The sequence below is a fragment of the Hetaerina americana genome, unplaced genomic scaffold (genome assembly GCF_022747635.1).
Source record: "Hetaerina americana unplaced genomic scaffold, ioHetAmer1.1.p SCAF_8, whole genome shotgun sequence".
Taxonomy (NCBI): Eukaryota; Metazoa; Arthropoda; class Insecta; order Odonata; family Calopterygidae; genus Hetaerina; species Hetaerina americana.
Window position 1 is genome coordinate 43,991,941 of NW_027287427.1, and position 12,632 is coordinate 44,004,572.

At 35.1% G+C, this 12,632-nt stretch overlaps 1 protein-coding gene across 2 annotated transcripts; it reads right to left on the reverse strand.

The window, feature by feature from the left end:
- Positions 1-347: 347 nt before the first annotated feature.
- LOC139697835 (MRN complex-interacting protein) lies at positions 348-11,871 on the reverse strand. Of its 2 annotated transcripts, XM_071596694.1 has the most exons (6): positions 11,670-11,871; positions 11,526-11,594; positions 10,886-10,959; positions 5,172-5,343; positions 1,152-1,383; positions 348-750 (listed from the first exon to the last, which is right to left on the reverse strand). In XM_071596694.1, the coding sequence occupies exons 3-6, from the start codon at positions 10,886-10,888 to the stop codon at positions 423-425; spliced, it is 735 nt and encodes a 244-aa protein (XP_071452795.1). In that variant the 5' UTR covers positions 10,889-10,959; positions 11,526-11,594; positions 11,670-11,871; the 3' UTR covers positions 348-422. The 2 variants fall into 2 exon arrangements, with proteins under 2 accessions (XP_071452795.1, XP_071452794.1); XM_071596693.1 differs by lacking the exon at positions 10,886-10,959.
- Between the last annotated feature and the right edge of the window lie 761 nt (positions 11,872-12,632).

Sequence of the window (12,632 nt, forward strand, 5' to 3'; positions counted from 1 at the left end):
GCATTATGATGCCAGTGTAGAGGTGTCACCACTGTACAGAACCAGGCACCAATTTTCAAAAATGTGAAACATTTTGAACTAATGTTTACGTCAACAAAATTTGTTACTTATTTTTCAATATACACTTGTGTGTATCTCTCTTTTAAAGATTCTTAAAACTCTTGAGAGTAATATCCATTTGATACCGATCTGTCATTACTTTTCGCTTTGTTACGTGAATAACCGTTATTTAATAGGACGCTCTCGGTAACTTAACCCACAAGTATAAATAATACAGCTATATATTCATTGCAATTACTTGATATAACACATTTTATTTATAAATCATACAATTGATAAAAATACATTTGAATCTTTCAAATTGCAGTCGTTATAATAGTCGTTTCAGTTGTCATGTCCAGTAATCCATGCAGGTGATATTTTTACAATTTCAAAACTTCATCTAATTCGTCATTTTCAGTCGAGGTAAATATTTTTCCGTGGTCTTTTTTGGCACGCGTGTGAGGTGAGGAACTGGTATTTACACCTGAAAATTCTACCCATTTCGCATCCACTTCACAAAGTTTTTTTGATGGGCTGTCGATGGAATTTTCATTTGAAGCTCTCTTGAAACTTCGTGAATCGGTGACATTATGTGAAACTGATTTATGTTGAGGAGAATAATTACTGCCACATAAATCTACTTCACATTTTTCAACTACTTCGGTGCATCGATTCAATTCTTGCGATCTTCGCCCTTCCATCGGGGAACTGAAAATATAATCCATGAAATAAGTGGTTAGAAACATTTCAAGGTAGTGCACTACTTTAACAAATACCTTTCCATGATTAGTATTTTTTGCGACTTGATAGCATTTACAATCAGAAACTAACATTTATATATTCAATAATAATAATAAACATAGTCAGTATTCTTCTTCAATTGGCAAATATTACACATGCAGTCATTTTTAAATTTTAGTCTAAAATGATAGCAAGATCTTAGAAAGGGGTACCTAATCCATTTAACAATTTTTATTTAAATAAAACACAAGTTATACTGGCAATGTAAAGTCTTTTTATTCAAGTGGAAGAGATAAAATACTAGCCTGCAAAGTCACTTGCAGTGGTACTGGAATGCAATTTTACAGTACACTTGAGAGGATACATACCCTGAGTTGGATGAAGTCATTTGGTCTATCTCATGCTTCTTCTCATCATGTGATGTGCTTGCTGAATCATTTCCCACATAATCTGCCCACTTGCTGCTTGGAGCTATTCTTTTTTTTGAATGGGTCATCTTGGGCTGGCATGTCTTCTCCTCTTCTGCATCACTCTCTGAATTCCCAGACTCATTTTCAAGATAGGTTGTCCACTTGCTCTTTGGCCGAAATGTGTCTGAAACTGATGACTCACATGTAAAAAAAGTACGACAAGATAATAGCAACCAATACCACTTGCAATATCACTGGTACAAGTGGTATTGCAAGTAATAAGATTGGTAGGAAAGACAGCAGTGACAAGTTAGAGACATATGAACTCACAGACAGACCAATATTAGAAATCCTTTCTCCCTTACAAAATTCACTATCATGAAAGTAGAAAGCATCATGCATAAGAAATATAACTACCTGAAAACAAATGTTACCTAAATGCTATGAATCACCTTACCTTGACTGCTGATGACTGACTATATTGGCTAAAATGTGACCATGTGGCAATGTGCAGGGTAAGTACTTGACGTAATAATTTCATATTTGCAATTCAAAATGAGAATAGGCATAAATAAACACATTGAAACAATCTTTCCATATGTATTCATAAATTTTATAAATATGTAGTTCAAGGCCTTAGCTGAAGTATCTATCCAGACGGCAAAACGAACCTGACATGTACAACCCCATCTTTTCCAGCTAAAATAGAAAAAATTTAGGTAAAAAACCTTAGCGTTTGCATAATTGCAGGTGAATGCAAGGAGTTAATACTAGAATTAGAGTACAATCGACCATAATCTGTAGGTCATAATCTGCACATCAATAATATATATTGACCAAAGGCACATTTGAAAAATAATTTCTGACTTGCAAGTTTGTATCACCTACAAGGCAAATAAGGTCTATATAAACCTTTGCAGCTTGGCATTAGCATGAAAAGCAAACATTAAAATTCCATAACCCCTGCATCATACTTAGAGGTGACTGTAAGGAGATGGCTCAAGTGAGATTACCCATTTTAAGTGTCACAATAAAAAGAGCACTAAGGAAGGCAATCACAAAATTCTACGCACACCATCAGTGATACAATAGGAAAATATAAATTGAATCAGAAAAGATTCAGGCTAGATGCCCCGAATAAAAAGGAAGAGAGTGTGACAATGATATTAAGCTAGCAAGTTTAGGCATACATAGAGATTATGATGTGATTGGCAGCAGCTAAGGCCCAGGTATACTTTATTGCAAAAGTAAATAGGATGATATGACCACTGATAGAAAGGGATATGAAATTTAAACAGAATGTCTTCACTTGCTTCATGGGCTTTGATGAGGTAATTAACAGAGTATATAGGGCAACATTAACATACATATTGTAGAAAGTATGAGTAGATTTCATGATTAGAGATCCTATCCCTATTCAAAACCTGAGCAAATTTCAGACTGTACAGGGTAAGACACTTAAATACGGAAAAATTTCAATTTGAAATTCATGCCATATTGTAGTGCCACTGGAGGTCATGACTGGCAATCTTGAAAGCTATAGGCATCTAGTAAACAGTCATAACTTCAAAAATGTCGAGATGTTACAAACAAGTGCGGAGTACAATCGAATAGCTGCTATTATCAAAATTGTTCATGCTGGGCATTTCATTTGATAATACTTCTGATTCTTCTGGTACCCCAGATCAACTTTTTACGATATTGTGGCCAAGCATAATGCCTGGGAGAAGTCTGGGGAAGGTTTCAGTAACCCGGCGAGGAAGTCTCATTCGAGGAAACACGTGCTTGTCTGGATTTAAGCACCGCACCCTGTATAAGTGAGTTATGGCAGATGAAAAGTTATGATTTAAGGATAAAAGAAAAGATTATTCATTAATATCTTTCAATGATTACATGAAGAAAATTTTACAGAATATGTGTTCAGGGCAGGATGGAGGAGTGAAATTAAGAAAGGAACTCGTCAAATCAGTTGGATTTACAAACGATAACCTAGAGCTTTCAGCCTAAGGAGTATAATCATTCCTGAGCGCATTACAGAACCTTTGCAATACACATGGGATGAGAATCAATGAAGTCAATTAAGAGGACGCCTCGGTAGCTTAAGTGGCTAAAGCACTCGACCGGATATTGAGGGTTCGAGTCCCAGTCAAGGCGAATGATTTTTACGCTCTGAAATTGTTGCATTGAAATGCACATTAGCGGATGACTCCGTTAAAAGTTACTGTTGCGGCATCTCCCGCAGTTTCTTTGGAATTTGTTAAGGTAATGAGGTCCTCAAGAAATAAGGATAAGCAATGCATTGGAACTGGAGGCATTAAACTAGAGCAGGTAGAAGAGTTTACCTATCCAAGAAGTGTTTTAGATGAATATGGAAAAGGATTAAGGTATTAAACCCTGTCATTGCTGCGTCCTACCAGCGGTAATAGTGAAAAAACCACAGGGTAATTTATTAAGATGAATCATCTAAGGGGAAAAAATATTTCGAAGTCATTTTTAAATATATCCATATGCATTTTTATAAATTTTACATTCACTAAATTAGGTAATATTTAAGAATGAATTTTACATCACCTTACAAAATAATTGTAATTGTTTTAGTGTACTAATCATGAACAATAGCTTTCGCTGGAGCCAATATATTGGCCCGCTTCACTTTTCACCCGAGATCCAAAAGCCAATGGGAAGGCCCAGAAGTACCCCGCCTGACCTAGAGATGGTGGTAGTTGTTTGTGAAATACTACTGCATTAGAAAGTATGCAACCTATAAAGCATATGTTTCAAGTTTGAAGATGCTATGTTGTTTGGTATTTGTTTGGCAGCCATCAATAGTGAATGTTTTCAGTGAATTTGTGAAAATGGAGACAATTGGTCATCGTTATGTGTTACCATACTTTTATTTGGAAGGCCTCAGCCCAACCAATATAAAAACTGAACTGGATTCTACTCTGGGTGAGTATGCTCCTTCGTTTACAACAGTAAAATATTGGGTAACAGAGTTTAAATGAGGCCGCACGAGCTGTCAAGACTAGCATCGCATTGGTCGACCAAATGAGGCGATGACTCCAGAAACGGTGAAGAAAATCCACAAAATGATACTGGATGATCATAGACTGAAAGTGCATGAGCTAGCAGACATAGTAGGCATTTCAAAATGTGTGCTACATCACATATTAACTGAAAATTTGGACATGAGAAGGCCGTGTGCAAGATCTTTGCCATGTTTGCTCATACTCAAGCAAAACCAGTGTTGTGAAGATGTTTCAACTGAGTGTTTAGCCAAGTTTCACAGCAACAAAGCAGAATTTTTGCACCATTTCTTAACCCTGTATGAAACATGACATTACTGAAGGCGAAGACCGATTCATCAGCGGGCAAGGTCATGGCATTGGTTTTTTGGGATGCTCATGAGATAATTTTCATTGACTATCTTGAAAAAGGAATAACTGTCAACAGCAAGTATTATGCAAACTTATTGCAAAGTTTAAGCAAAGAAATGAAGTGGCCGCATTTGGCTCCGAAGAAAGTGTTGTTTCATCAAGACAATGCACTAGCTCACATATCCGTTATTGCAATGGCCAAAGTTCATGAATTAAAGTTTGAATTGCTACCTCATGCAACCTATTTGCCAGATTAACCCCCCCTCTGATTATTTTCCATTCCCAAACTTGAAAAAATGGCTCGGTGGTCAAAGATTTTCTTACCATGAAGAAGTGGCATCTGCAGTTAATGGCTATTTTGAGGAGTAAGCAGTTCTTATTATAAAAAGGGTATCGAACTTATTGAACATCGCTGAAAAGAGATAATGTTGAAAAGTAAATAATTTTTTTCCAAAATATTTGCGTTTTCTTTGTTGGGTCGGGTACTTCTGGGATTACCCTCGTATCACATGAGCATGATGATGATTTTGCTCTAATTTATGGATCCATTACATATTAATTTGTCCGAGGAATAATAAAATTTAATATTTATAATTATTACCATGCCCAGATACATCTTCACTTGTGCATTCAGTACTGCTGGCTGCTAAAACTTCCTCTGCTTCATTAGTGGCCTCCCATTTAGCCCTCTGTGCTTCCTCCTGAGCACCTCGCAAATTGTTCAACTTCTGAACGTGCAATCTGCAATCCTTGCTGCTACCTTCTCCATAAATCTAAATAAAATATACCAGAACAAAATGAAGAGTATTGATTAGTCTTGTAATACTCAGTTTTTTGCAGTCTATTGAGGACAACTTGTGCACTCATAACTTCTAGTTTTTTTTGTGCCTTTTACATGGATGAATATTTACTAAAAATTATGATAAGTAGGATTCTAATGGTGAAAAAAAATTTTTTTCTCCAAAAAACACATTTTTGAGAATAATTAAAAATACACATTCTATAGGATATAGCTTGAATCCACATCGTCATCATGGAAAGAAATTTATGTAATATTTAATTTAATCTGTAACTTTTAAGAACTACAGCCATTGGTTTCTCCAGTTACTTCAGGTAAGCTACTTGAAGATGATGACTTAATTGTTAAAAACTGATTCTTGTAGTTGTTTAGAGTGCAGAATATTACAAAGCAACTTCATCTGTAAACACTTTACAATTCCAATTCAACAAACTATTTTTCCACCAAGCAATAACATTGCTCATCCCCTTCCCTCAGCCACTGCTCTGCTGATTCCACGATGATTCTGCAATTACTGGAACAGATGATACACGTCATAATGACCATTACAACTCTCACTACACTCATTCTACCATTCCATTACCTATACTCAGGAAGTCAATAACATGGTTTACCTCTCATTCCATTAATCTAAAAACCCACCAAATTGTTTGCAATTCATTTTCAAATTCTTCACAGGTGAAGCCAATTACAAAGTAACATTAAAACAGAAAAATATACGATGAAAATATTTCAATACATTATTTACCAAGTGCACTCCATAAATATTGAAGTGTAATTAATTGTCAAGTTCATACTAAATCTTAAAAAGGAAATGAGTTCTTTATGAGTCTTAGCAAATTTAATTTCTTTTATGACAGTATTGAAATATTGAATTTCGGGCCCATATTTTCAAATCGTTGCAATTAACAGCTATTTATATTTGCAATAACAGCCACTTTTACAAATAGCGAGATGAAATGACCTTTCTCTCCTTTTCAAAGCTTTTTAATCTCTTAGGGACAGTGCATTATGGACTTACTAGAGATAATGCTTTCTTTGTTGCACAAGTTACAACAGAATAAAAATGCTTAGTAGAATTTTTCTTGCAATGACATTTAAAACTACCACATGCTTACTATAGACTTACTATGGACTTAAATATGTACTTACTAGAGATAATGTGTTCTTTGTTGCACAAGTTATAACAGAATAAAAATGCTTAGTAGAATTTTTCTTATAATGACATTTAAAACTACCGCATGTCAGCATAAGATTGATGATGGCTATAATATGTAATAGTAAATCTTAAATGACATTAGGTACACAAATATAAATGTTTTAGTCATCGCCAATCTAACATGAATGTTATATAAAGTGAGGGGAAAAAACAAATTTAGCCAAAACGAATGGATAAAGACTGGCCATAATCTATTCTGCTGATTACATTACAATAATTTTGAAAAACTGAAAATTGACAGAAATCCTTAAAAACCATGGATAAATCACTATAGTCCATGGGTAATATCTTGTGACAGAGGGGGAAGGAGATTGAAGTGAAGAAGAAAGTTTCCAAACAGGAAACTTTTCCAAAGTCAATATCGTTGAAGAAAGTGTGACATTTTAAATTCACTGAATTCATCTCACAGACTTAGTACCCTGAGCCATTATTGGAAGTTAGCAATTCATTCATGGGACATAACCTTTCAATAATAAGCTACAAGAAAACTAGGAGACAGCAAGAAAACTACACCTAAACATTCATTAACATGAATGTATGCCCAACACATTCTATCATTGGTCAGAAAGTTCTATTTCATAGCAGGAGTTATTAGACTAATGACAGTGAAGAAAAATGTATATTCTAAATGGCATGAAAGTTATTTTAATGTCACACACTCGGCACAACTAATTTTTCATTGTTCTTTGTTAACTATTAATTCACTAAGCTGATTGGTACCATTATTCACAATTAGTGCATAGTGTCCACTGAAGCGTTCACCTAAGTGAAAGATTTAAAATATTTATTTTCAATAAATGAGACACAATAATCGATCAGTTAATCCATAGTATTTCATGATTTGAAATTTCAGTTAAGTCCATACCAAACATACCTTAACCATTAGATGACAATATAGATTAGACAATAAATAATATGCACATATGTGTATTAGCAGATGGGGACTCCAACCACAATTTGGAACTACTAAAGGTTTAGGAAAGTGTGGAAGGAAGAGTCTATATGGACTGGTTTGTAGTATCTATGAGGAAGGATGAGGGTAAAAAAGAAACTTTGCACTTCTACATAAAGACATGTGGAAGTGCAGTTATCATGAAGGAATTTCACAAAGTTAAACCTAAACTGTTATGTTTATGAGGAAGGAATCTGGTAAGAGTACTTTGTGAGATCACTGTTAGTTCCTATTCCGAAAAAAGTAAAGGCTACATCATGCGAGGACTACAGAACAATAAGTTTGATATCCCACGCAGCTAAAGCTGTTCTCAGGATCATGAGCAAAAGGATAGAGAGTAGGGCAAATGATTACTTAGGGGATGACCAGTTTGGGTTTAGGAAGGGGAGAGATACGTGTGATGCCATTGCAGTAATAAGGTTATTCATCGAGAGGAATATAGAACACATCCAGGAGGTATTTGCCTGTTTCGTAGATTTCGAAATAGCGTTTGATAGAGTGAATTGGGAAAAACTAATGAGTATATTGCAGGAAATAGGAATAGATTGGAGGGACAGGAGGCTAATCCGCAACCTGTACATGTCTCAGACTGCTCAGGTGCGAGTGGAGAACGGGGAGTCCAGATGGGCAGTGTTAGAAAGAGGTGTAAGGCATGGTTGCCCATTATCACTGTTGCTGTTCAACCTGTATGAGGAGAAAATGATTAAAGAGGCATGGGAAGAACTGGAGGTAGGAATGAAGGTGGGCAGGGAATTCGTAAAATCAGTTAGGTTTGCTGATGACCAAGCTTTAGTTTGTCAGTCAGCCAAGGGGCTGCAAGCATTGCTGAGTGAATTGGAAATTCAGTGCAACAGGTTTGGGATGAGAATCAATATTAATAATACTAAGGTTATGCGATTTTCTAGATAGAAAAAGGCTAAGCTAAACATTAAAATAGGAGGGCAAAAACTAGAGCAGGTAGAACAGTTTACGTATCTCGGAAGTGTTTTGGACCAACACGGTCAAAGTAGTGGGGAAGTAAGGAGAAGAATTACGCTAGGCAAAGAAGTTTTCACAAGGAGGAGGGAGTTGATGACAGGGATGTTGAATAAGGATATTAAGAAAAGACTCGTAAAAACTTTGATATGGAGCATAGCTATGTACGGTGTGGAAACGTGGTCCCTGAAGCAGGATGATAGAAATAGATTGGAGGCTATTGAAATGTGGGTGCGGAGAAGGTGAAATGGACCGAGAGGAAAACAAATGAGGAAGTACTTGGTATGGTGGGGGAGGAGAGGGGTTTGTTGGGAGAAATCCTATGGAGGCAGGAAAAGTGGATAAAGGGCATATTGATCGCCAGTGGGATGTTGAAACACATTCAATCTTATGCACATTTTATGAATCAATAATAAAATCACAAATAGCTGTAATTTAGACTTATTCATTCTGCGGCCATGAATATTTTGTTTTAAAAACCTTCAACATTTCAACAAGATATCTGTTCAGATATTCTTCCATATTCAAGTCAGATAACTGAAATTTTGACCACAAGTTTATGATATCTTCTATGTTATATTGAAAACTTTCAAGCAATTTTTGAAGAGTCACCATAGACCTTTTTTACGCTAATTTGTCTTATTCTTAGTTTATATGATAAGATGATGCAACTTCTTTTCATACCAACATCCATGGTTTCAGCTAGAAACCAATGCATAGTGTCTCCCTACACTTATTATGACTGATTTAAAATACTTAATTAATAACTGAAAAAAGCTCTACAATGAATTAGTACATTAACAATGTATCCATTTTGTCACCACTAACACACACCTATTTATTGGTTTCATCTTAAGACAAATTTTTCGACTCAGAGTCAAGAGAACTTTAGTGACATTAACACATGACTCATGGACATAATTGAAAAATTCAAATTACATCAAAACCTCAGGATGTCCAATATCCAACCACATGTCTATCAAGGAACTCCCAAACATTTCCAGGGAATATTTCCATCCCACAGGATATTCCACAATCCCAAATAAGTTTCTTTTGGCTTAGAATGCCCGCTAGTTAATCATAAAAAATTATACAGATGCTGGTAGACTCAATGTGATATTGACTGCTTAACATTATATTCTTCTGTATGATTGAAGTATGCATAAATACATGAAGAACATTGGGTGAGTGCACTATTCTGATTATGAAGTCTCTTGTATTCACAAGTGAGACAGAAACCCCCTTTTCAAAGATCACGAATTCTCCAGAAAAATAACCTGAAAAATAGTAAATCATTTCACTCGATTGGCATTCCTCAACAACAATACTTGTGACATGTCACTTTCAATAATCATTTTAAAACAACGTTGATATCCCTCAGTTTATCTATTCAGCATGCTGCGGCAACGTCAAATCCGATTCTTGCACAGCTGCATTGACATCAGCAGAAGAGAAAACACAGAAGGGCAATGCAACTGTTAGAATAGAGACTTTTGAAAGTAAGGATGATGTTGTGAACAAGGACATTGGAATACTTCAAGAAAGAAATGGAAAAAGAAGAAATAGATATACTAGATTTATTCGAGCTGTTGAGATGAGAAGATAAGATATTTATTGGAATTATAATTACAAGTAATATACATGCGATGGTAAGAGTGAGAAATTGCAGTAGCATTGAATAAAAATGCAGCAAGAAGTGTAGTAAACACAGAGCAGGTGAGTGGTAGTAAAGATGAAATAATAAACAATGAAATTGGTTCTTATATAGGTCCACATGTCAACAAGTAATCACGATGAGGAAGTGGTAGAAAGTGTATACACAATTAACTAGAGGAAAAGATAGTGAGTGCTCCTCAAAGGAAACATTTGATAGTGATGAAGGTTTGGAATGAGGAGGTTGGTGATGGGAGGGATGAGAGTGTCGTGGGAAAGTTGGTTGAAGAACAAGAAATAACTGCAAGAATAGAACAATAGAGTTCTGCAGAAGAAATGGTAGCATTAAAACTAATACAGTTTTAACACCACAACAGACAGACACATTTGGAAAATGTACCAATGGGGTGGACCCAATTCAAGAGGTAAGGAGCACGAGAACCATGTCCTCTCTTCTGGAATATTTTTGGCTTTAATAATATTAAAAATTAATGTTTCTTACATGCCTGACACTACTTTACAATAGCTGCTGTCCACAAAGCATAAAATTATCTTCTGCAGGGTGCATTAGAGTCCCTAAATTAGTGCAATTAGTGACAAATTTAACATTATTTTCATAAATTAAAATCCTTATAACAGGTATTATAGAACCACTACTGGTTTCTGATCACACCAATTACATCATATTTATTGTAAGCATAGATTTAGGAACAGTACCATCAGTTCAGTTTCTTGGGAGGGCTTTAGGATTCAGATCATAATTGGGTGACCATGAAGAGTAATGTCCAATTCTAGAGGATAATGAAAGAGAAGATATGAGAACATGGCAAGTAGAAGCCTTACACTGAGCAAAAGTAACGAGTACAAGAAGAAGTTGACCTAATTCTGAGTAAAAAACTTCTCTAAAGTAAATATTGCTCTTAGTTTCAATAAGATAATCAGGTAATTAAATAAGCCTGTAGAGAAACGTAATGAATTCACTATTTTCAAGGAAATATTGATGAAAGTTGTTCTTAATTGAAAAGTTCTAACAGGTACAAATTGAGTATCACTTCAGCTTAAATAATGCAATCAGTATATGGCAGTGTTTTGATTCTTAATTTCATTCCAAGGCAAATTTTGACGACGCCAGGCACTTTGGACAAAGCTCATGAAGGCTTCGTTTAGGTGTTGATAATAAAGAAAAATCACAGACGCAGGATTCATTAACATCATAGTTGCACCATTATAGTAACCAAACCATTACCTGATTTATCACTTAAGTTGGTCAACAACATGAGGCGAGGATATTAGGTAAGCTGATGTCTTTACTGTAAAGGGAAATCTTACTCTACCACATTGGGACTTACTCGTTTACCTTAACGAGCGATTGTTTCTCTCCGCAAAGTTTACACGCCCATCGGTTACTCTTCTTCTTTATCTGGACCTAAAATACGAAAAGTGATCGGTTTTAAGAAGTGAACGACACAAATTCCAAATGATAAAACAAATTTAGTATTACTTGGAAAGTGTGACACCGAAAACATTTAAGCGCTTGAAAACTTTGAGCCATTTTAAAAAGGAGTGCTTTTTATGGAAAGCGATATTTTTTATGAAATATCTAATAGACAGTATAAACAGAATTTATGAAACAGAAAATAAGTCCACACTACGTTACAGAGAGCTCAAATCTTATCGTATCTTATTTTCAGTCCACGCGGGAATTCAAAAGCACATGCGGAGAACAATACGAACTAGAAATGCGAAAGAGAACAAAAGCACTGTGACCACTCGGCTGGGGATTCGAAAATGGAGAACAAGGTAGACATATTCAGTTTTATTCATTATTTTAATCGTTATGTTATATCCTGACTCCTTTGAATTCATTTGTAAATATATTGCCACTATTAATTTATTTCTTTAATCGAAAGACTTTCTGCTCCTGCGAAATAGTGTTAGTTTTTGTTGAATTGTTAATACCGGGCTCAGCGTGCCAGATATTAGCATGTTTTCTGTCACTTAGTTGGAATAACTTATCTTTAAAACTTCAATTTTCGTGTTTTAGACCCTCTTTTCATATGTTTTCAATGAACTTTGGTTGACTTCTATGTAGTATTAATATTTACAAAACAAATGTGTATGTACATATCTTACGTCGTTTTATGTGGTGATTAGCGCATTACGAATACTTGGATTGTGCAATAATAATAGTATAATTATTAGACGAAAACTGAGAAAGTTGAGAGCATTTTCAATGAGAGTTTCATTGTCCTATCGCTTAGTTCCGTAAATTATCCTACATTCCAAAATTCATATTGGTTAAGGACCACATTGTCATATTGAAAAGTTTCATATATTGGTAAATTTTAAAGTTAAATATTGAGCAAGATTTATACATAACAATGTGATTTGTTTTTACCTGTATGCGAGTAATGTAGAAAGTTAGGATCGTTTCATTAACATAATCCTTTCATATTACAGCATT

Coding starts and splice junctions, on each gene's coding strand:
- LOC139697835 (XM_071596693.1), bottom strand. CDS start 11,720: ATGGCTCAAAGTTTTCAAGCGCTTAAATGTTTTCGGTGTCACACTTTC. Junction 11,595..11,669: donor TTCGGTGTCACACTTTCCAA/GTAATACTAAAT, acceptor TTCGTATTTTAG/GTCCAGATAAAGAAGAAGAG. Junction 1,384..5,171: donor TGAAGATGTATCTGGGCATG/GTAATAATTATA, acceptor GTGAGTCATCAG/TTTCAGACACATTTCGGCCA.